At 46.4% G+C, this 7136-nt stretch overlaps 1 protein-coding gene across 1 annotated transcript in view; it reads right to left on the bottom strand.

Annotated features, from left to right (window-relative positions):
- Positions 1-20: 20 nt before the first annotated feature.
- wipf2a (WAS/WASL interacting protein family, member 2a) overlaps positions 21-7136 on the bottom strand; it is an 11636-nt gene continuing 4520 nt past the window's right edge. Inside the window, exons 2-8 of the mRNA XM_008316188.3 lie at positions 5871-6022; positions 5550-5682; positions 5245-5376; positions 4398-5057; positions 1210-1449; positions 524-625; positions 21-181 (exon numbers count right to left, since the gene is read on the bottom strand). Of these exons, the coding sequence (XP_008314410.1) occupies positions 138-181; positions 524-625; positions 1210-1449; positions 4398-5057; positions 5245-5376; positions 5550-5682; positions 5871-5933 (1374 nt within the window). The 5' untranslated portion in view covers positions 5934-6022 and the 3' untranslated portion in view covers positions 21-137. The remainder of the gene's footprint in view (positions 182-523; positions 626-1209; positions 1450-4397; positions 5058-5244; positions 5377-5549; positions 5683-5870; positions 6023-7136) is intronic.

The following is a 7136-nucleotide window of genomic DNA, read 5'->3' as shown; positions in this document are numbered from 1 at the left end:
GTTTTTTTTTCCAGAGTGTGTGTATGTGTGTTTTTGTGTGTGGGTGATTCCATCCCTGTCCCCCCCCCCCTCCCTTTTCTCCTGACTCTCCATCCAGGCAGCAGACTGAGAGTTCAAGTGCTGAGAGCGTGGTCTGTTCACCTCCCGACAGGTGGCGCTGGAGGAGCTCCTCTTATCATGGCTGAGGGACAGACAGGGACAGGGGTTACTTTAGGGTCAGAGAGAAAAAAAAAAAATCTTTTTTTTTTGTTTTGTGCATCTGGAGTTTTCCGCTCCACTGACTGATTAATGCCTCTGTGCCTGCACAAGACATAACAAGGCATAACTCTAACTGCTCACTCTAACAGAATTGTGAGAAAAGTAAAAAAAATAACAGACAGCACTCACAGGATGGAGCTCTGAATGAAGAAGTGTAAATTATTTTGATTACATACAGTAATTAATTATTTATTAATTGCAGGAAGCAGCAGCGAGCTGATGAGTGTGGTATGATGTGCATGTGTGTGTGTGTGCTGCCCCCTACACTTGTTGCTCTGGCTGGGGTAGACTTTGTTGAAATGCCTGTACTCCTCTGGAGGTGGGAGGTCTTCAACCGGGTGGAAGTGGAACTTGGATTCAAAATCATCTGAGGGAGAAACGACAAACGCAAAGTCAACGGAGAAACTGTTGAACTGCTTGTTCTCCGCCTCTTGGTCAGAAGTCTGCGACGCAGAGTTGACTCGTGAGCTCCGAGGACTATCAACATGTGACATTAAACACTCTGATTCCATCTGTGAACTAGGATCACGGCTGTGTCGTCTAGAAACTTCCCACATCCTGATTAGTGGCGGTAGAACGGGAAACAGGCTGCGGTGAGATACTGGACGTTTCTGTCTCTGTCATATGTCACTGATCAGGTGGAAAACAATGTGCAAATGATGGTACTGAGCTGTGACAAAGAAACTAAGATGTTAACGCTTCCATCATTTTAAAACATCTTAAAAATACTGTGTCGTAGTGTTGTACTGCGTTCAACGGTAACGACCAAGTAGGACAGTTCTGGCTTGCTTGCTAACGGCTAACAAAGAACTTTCAGCTGATGGACAAACGGGGTTAAATGGGACATTTAGCAGCATCTGCTGGAATGAACCGGCATTGAAAACTAACTCCATAAACACAGTCATTTACACCTCCTGTGATGGTGTGAATACGGTGAACGCCATCACTTACCCATGATGGGCTTGGAGGAGAAGTTGGAGTGGCCATTCCTGATGGGCGGGGGAGGTGGAGGGGGTCCAGCCGGGGTGCGGGAGGAGGACGAGGAGAGGGAGGAGGAGGATGGAGGAGGAGGTGGTTTTCCCACTCTGTTCTGAGACTCTGAGGGGCCGGAGCTGTTGACACGATACGGCGGGGGCGGCGGAGGGGCATCGCGGCCTCCGTTACGAGACCCCGGAGGAGGCACCTGAGGAGCTGGTGGGCTAACAGACAGCACTCACAGGATGGAGCTCTGAATGAAGAAGTGTAAATTATTTTGATTACATACAGTAATTAATTATTTATTAATTGCAGGAAGCAGCAGCGAGCTGATGAGTGTGGTATGATGTGCATGTGTGTGTGTGTGCTGCCCCCTACACTTGTTGCTCTGGCTGGGGTAGACTTTGTTGAAATGCCTGTACTCCTCTGGAGGTGGGAGGTCTTCAACCGGGTGGAAGTGGAACTTGGATTCAAAATCATCTGAGGGAGAAACGACAAACGCAAAGTCAACGGAGAAACTGTTGAACTGCTTGTTCTCCGCCTCTTGGTCAGAAGTCTGCGACGCAGAGTTGACTCGTGAGCTCCGAGGACTATCAACATGTGACATTAAACACTCTGATTCCATCTGTGAACTAGGATCACGGCTGTGTCGTCTAGAAACTTCCCACATCCTGATTAGTGGCGGTAGAACGGGAAACAGGCTGCGGTGAGATACTGGACGTTTCTGTCTCTGTCATATGTCACTGATCAGGTGGAAAACAATGTGCAAATGATGGTACTGAGCTGTGACAAAGAAACTAAGATGTTAACGCTTCCATCATTTTAAAACATCTTAAAAATACTGTGTCGTAGTGTTGTACTGCGTTCAACGGTAACGACCAAGTAGGACAGTTCTGGCTTGCTTGCTAACGGCTAACAAAGAACTTTCAGCTGATGGACAAACGGGGTTAAATGGGACATTTAGCAGCATCTGCTGGAATGAACCGGCATTGAAAACTAACTCCATAAACACAGTCATTTACACCTCCTGTGATGGTGTGAATACGGTGAACGCCATCAGTCCCACTTACCCATGATGGACTTGGAGGAGAAGTTGGAGTGGCCATTCCTGATGGGCGGGGGAGGTGGAGGGGGTCCAGCCGGGGTGCGGGAGGAGGACGAGGAGATGGAGGAGGAGGATGGAGGAGGAGGTGGTTTTCCCACTCTGTTCTGAGACTCTGAGGGGCCGGAGCTGTTGACACGATGGGCCTGCGCGGCCTCCGTTACGAGACCCCGGAGGAGGCACCTGAGGAGCGGGTGGGCGGGGGGGGCCAACACAAACACATGAAAACATATATATATATATAGTACTTTATACACATGTCAATACTATATAGTGTAGGAGTAAAGGAGTCGTTTGTGGTTCGACGCCTGCTTCGTAGCTCAAGTCTCTTGAGGTTGCGAAAAATAAAATATACAGCAAACGATTTAAAAAAAATATTTCTTCCTGATTGTTGTGCACCTTCACACCAGCAGGGGAAGCACTTTCACCAAAATGTTAGATGTAGGAAGCATCAGAGGAAGAAGTCACGAGGCAAGAAAACAAATGGGTGAGCAGGAAAGATATCAACGACAAGAAAAAAAAAAAAAATTCTATTCTATTTGGCTGAGGTTTTAAGTTCAATCCTGATTCTTTTAATGTTGCAGTTTTTTAGGCCAATTCCAGTTGATTAGATATTTGTAAGGCAGAACTTTAGAAGGAAACCTTTTCTTTCTCTCAACTGAATGTAGAGAAAACACTGCACTACCCCCCCCCCCCAAAACCCCTTGCTGACTACAGACATAACTTAAAGGTTACACCAGAGTAAAAACAGTGACACAGCAACAAACAGTCAGTAACAATGAGATACTGTTGAAATTCTAAATTTGTGCTGGTGAAATTATTTCTGGTTTTTTGGCGGACAGTGAAGCTTGTGTGCTGCACCAATAACACATGTTTTTTTTTCCTTTTCTTTTTTTTCTGTCTGGACAGCAGAAAATGAAACAGCAGGAGAGTGAGCTGCACATTTGGAACATCGGACGCCGAGTTCATGTAAAAGTGAGAGGAAAAGCAGAGATGCTGAAAGTGAACAGGAATGCTGGAATATTCCACAGGGCTTCAGGAATGCAGAGCAACCAGGAGGCCTTGTGGTGAATCGCTCTGTCGTCCAATCACAACACAAGGCTCCGGCTAACAAGTGCCTTCCTGTTGTGTTGTGTTCAGATTATGAATCCCCCCCATTTCTTTCTTTTTCTTCTTTCTTTTCAGTGAGCCATAAATCTGTTACTAACAGGAGACAACGATTGTTTGGTTCATCTGTTCTGTTTTCCACAGAACTGGGCCACTCTGTGGGTGTAGGCCTGCTAAATCATTACCTCCCAGCAGAGGGCTACGTGCTTGAAAGGTACAGAGCGATCACCCACATAGCATCTATTTCGGCAAGCCGACACATGCGTGCGTTCGCACCAACACAAACACAAACACAAACACACAGAGTTTAAGCTCCTGGTATGTTTCAGAATCAAGATCAACAACATCTGCCATCATTCTCTGGACAAACGTGAATCTACAGAAACAACAAAAGTTCAGGACAATTCCTGAATTTTGGTGTGAAACCCTCACAGGCCGTGGACACGCAGAAACACAGTTGACAGCTGAATAACAAGCGACGCTGTGGAAAAATATTCACACCACTGACGGTGTCATGACAGGACCAAGAGGACACTAACACACCCAACAACTCAGAGACTGAAGATGGACATCACGTCGTGTAACCCAGTGTTATCACCCTAACTACAACAGGAAGCTAATGCTAACTGGTTAAACAATCGATGAAAATGGTTCAGATCTCTGTCTCATCACCTGGGACTAATTACTTTACATTTATGTTCATAAACTGTTGTAAAGCTGAAATGTCTGACTTTGTCTTATCTTCATACGGTACATATAACTTCCTACGCAGCACTTGGACATCCTTGGGTGTCATATTGGCCTGTGTGACTCCATAAGAACTACATATTTCCTCTTGTACACACTGAGGTTTTTTTTGAGATGTAGGATGATGATGTTTTCCTAAGACCAGACCCAGTGATTTGGAAAAACATTTGTAGTTGTACTTTGCAAGTTTCAGGTTTGTGTCCTGTACCTGCTCGGCGCCCCGGGGGGTCTCTGGCTGGTGGTGGTGGTCTGGCACTCTGTTGGGAAGATGGAGAGGGAGAGGGAGGAGGTGGAGGAGCGTGGCTGCGTCCTTGGGTGCCACCTCCTGACGTATGCTTTTTGTGCAGGGAGTTGTGCCTCTGTGGCAGCTCTGGAGCGCTGCTGCCGTCTACGTGGGAAGGTCCATTGGAGACACCGGCGGATGTGTGTGGTCTGTAGGGTGGCGGAGGTGGAGCAGAGGAGCCCCCTGTTGGAGGTCTGCTGGAAGAGTTCGGCTTGGCAGAGCTGGTTGGGGTCGGGCCTCTGTTGGGTGTTGGTGGGAGGGGCTTCTCTCTGCTGTGGGAGGAGGACGAAGAGGAGCTTGTTTTCTGGTTAGGCGTGGGCGGAGCGTTGCTTCGTGCACCTCTGTTAAAAGGTGGAGGAGGTGGGGGGGCAGAGGTGCTGTGCTTCATCCCACTGCCTGCAGACGAGCTGCCTGAGTGGGAGATATCAGGGAGAGAGGGCCGCTGGGAGCGCTGGTGCTCTGGTGGAGAGGGCCTGTTGCCTGGTGAGGGGGAGGTAGAGCGGCCTGTTGGGGGGAGAGGGGCCACGGGTCGCGACCCCGGAGGTCTCAGCGCAGATCTGCCCACTGAGCCACCTGATGAACCGTCTGAGTGGAGGACAGAGAGGATTAGGTCAGTACAGGTGCTGACTCAAAGATAGAACCAAATATCTGAACTTGTTTTTTTTACATTTTTATTATTTTTTGTGAAGTGATTATAAACATGTTAGCCACCTTTGTTTGGATTATAAAGTATGTTTATTTATAAAATATATGTTTATGTATTTTTTTTTACCTCCTACTGGGCGTAACTTTGGCACACCGCCCTGAAATAGTCCCCCCATTCCCATTGGTCCTCCGCCTCCAAAACCACCACCACCGCCGCCGCCGCCACCTCCTCCTCCTCCTCCGCTACTTCCACCTGACTCTGAAGAGAGAGAGAAAAAAAAAAGATCAAGCAGGTCAACAGAGACAAACATAAAACGATGATTTTCCTTCTGTTTGATACAGAAATATTAATTTCTGTAACTCTCAAATTGACCCATATCACAGGTGTTGGAAACATACGTCAATAAAAAAATTCAACTTGCAGTGACTCACTCTCTATGACAGGAGCACTTCGGTCATTGACTGCAGTGACCTTCTTCAACCTGGCGCCCTTGCAGATGTCTGACAGCAGTGCTCCTCTGCCTTTGGCCTCGTTTGAGGACAGTTTTGGAGGAGTAGTGTTGGCCTTTTGTAAAAAAAAAAAAAAAATAAAAAAAAATTTGAAGGATTAACAAATTGTTCGTTCAGGTTGAGGAAATCTGCTCCTGCTGCGTTCCAAATAACATCCAACTATAACTCACACATTGGCCCAGCAGGAGATAAGAAACTTTCACGTGTCACGTCTGGTGTGTTCATCAGGTTCCAACCACTCACCTCATTGAACGTGGGTGGGGGCGGGGGTCCAGGGGGAGGTGGTGGAGGGGGAGGAATAGGCATCCTGTCCCACTGTTGGCACCTCTGTGTGTTGAAGGGAAGTTGGTGACGTCACTCACTCACTCACTCACAGGAGCTGGGAAAACTGGAACCTAGAAAAACAACACATTTCACAACAATCTTTTAATAATTGTGAAATTATCACTAATCCTCATCAAACTCCTCTACTGTGCTGTGGTCAGACTCCTCGTGGGCATCAGTCCCAGTTAGTATTCCACTTCCTCTTCTGCTGCTGGATTACCATTTCTGGCTCCATATCATATAATCTGCAATTCAAATGTTGCAGTACGGCCTTTCCTTTGATTGCATTTTCTTTATTGCTTAGTCCTGAAAGTTTCAGTGGTGCAGAATCAGCGTTCAGTAGCTACGAGTGCAGACAGTGACCTCTAGTGGCCAAAGATGATATGTGGTACAATTTTGATACAGAAGTTGCTTCGAAATATAAGACGCAGGAAATGATAAATGACTCAAAAAAAGCTGAAAATGCAGTACTGTTCAACATGGAGGTTGGTATTTTTTTCAGGATGGCTTCAGTTTAAAATTTCAAATTGACATCTTGTTTGACTCCCTTATTGCACCCACATTTAAATCCCCACCAGATTTGCAGAGGAACTACCTCACTAATACACTATAGATGCTCCACCACCACTACCACCTCCATCATCATCATCATCATCATCATCATCATCATCATCATGATTCTCTTCTTCTTCTTCTTATCTTCCAGCAGCTGTATGCTATTAAGTGTAATGCTACCCCTACCTACACTGCAAAGGGAGGGACCATTACTTGGGCAAGTTCCATTAAAGTTCTGTTTCTTGGTAAATGACATAACAGATACAAGGTCAGAGTAGAAGTTCTCAACATTTAACAGATACAAGGTCAGAGTAGAAGTTCACAACATTTGGTAGCAATCTCTGCACAATTTTTTTTAAATTTTCTTTTTCTTTATTTGTCATCAGGAATTTAGCTCTGGACTCGAAGCAGCAAACAAAACAAAGCAACCCACAGACAGCGCATCAATGACACGAAAATATGCCACACTTGTACCACACAGCACGGTGGCGTAAATGTGAAATCACTGCATGATGAGTCAGAGCGGCAACATTTTTTTTTGTTCTGTTTTAATGAACAATGACATGATGAAGGGACCACGAGGGAAGGAAGTGGGATGACGATCAGCCTCATTCTGCTCTCTGGCTCACT

This window comes from Cynoglossus semilaevis, chromosome 9 (assembly GCF_000523025.1).
Source record: "Cynoglossus semilaevis isolate Cse_v1.0 chromosome 9, Cse_v1.0, whole genome shotgun sequence".
NCBI classification, from domain to species: domain Eukaryota; kingdom Metazoa; phylum Chordata; class Actinopteri; order Pleuronectiformes; family Cynoglossidae; genus Cynoglossus; species Cynoglossus semilaevis.
This window is presented reverse-complemented; position numbering and strand designations above follow the sequence as displayed.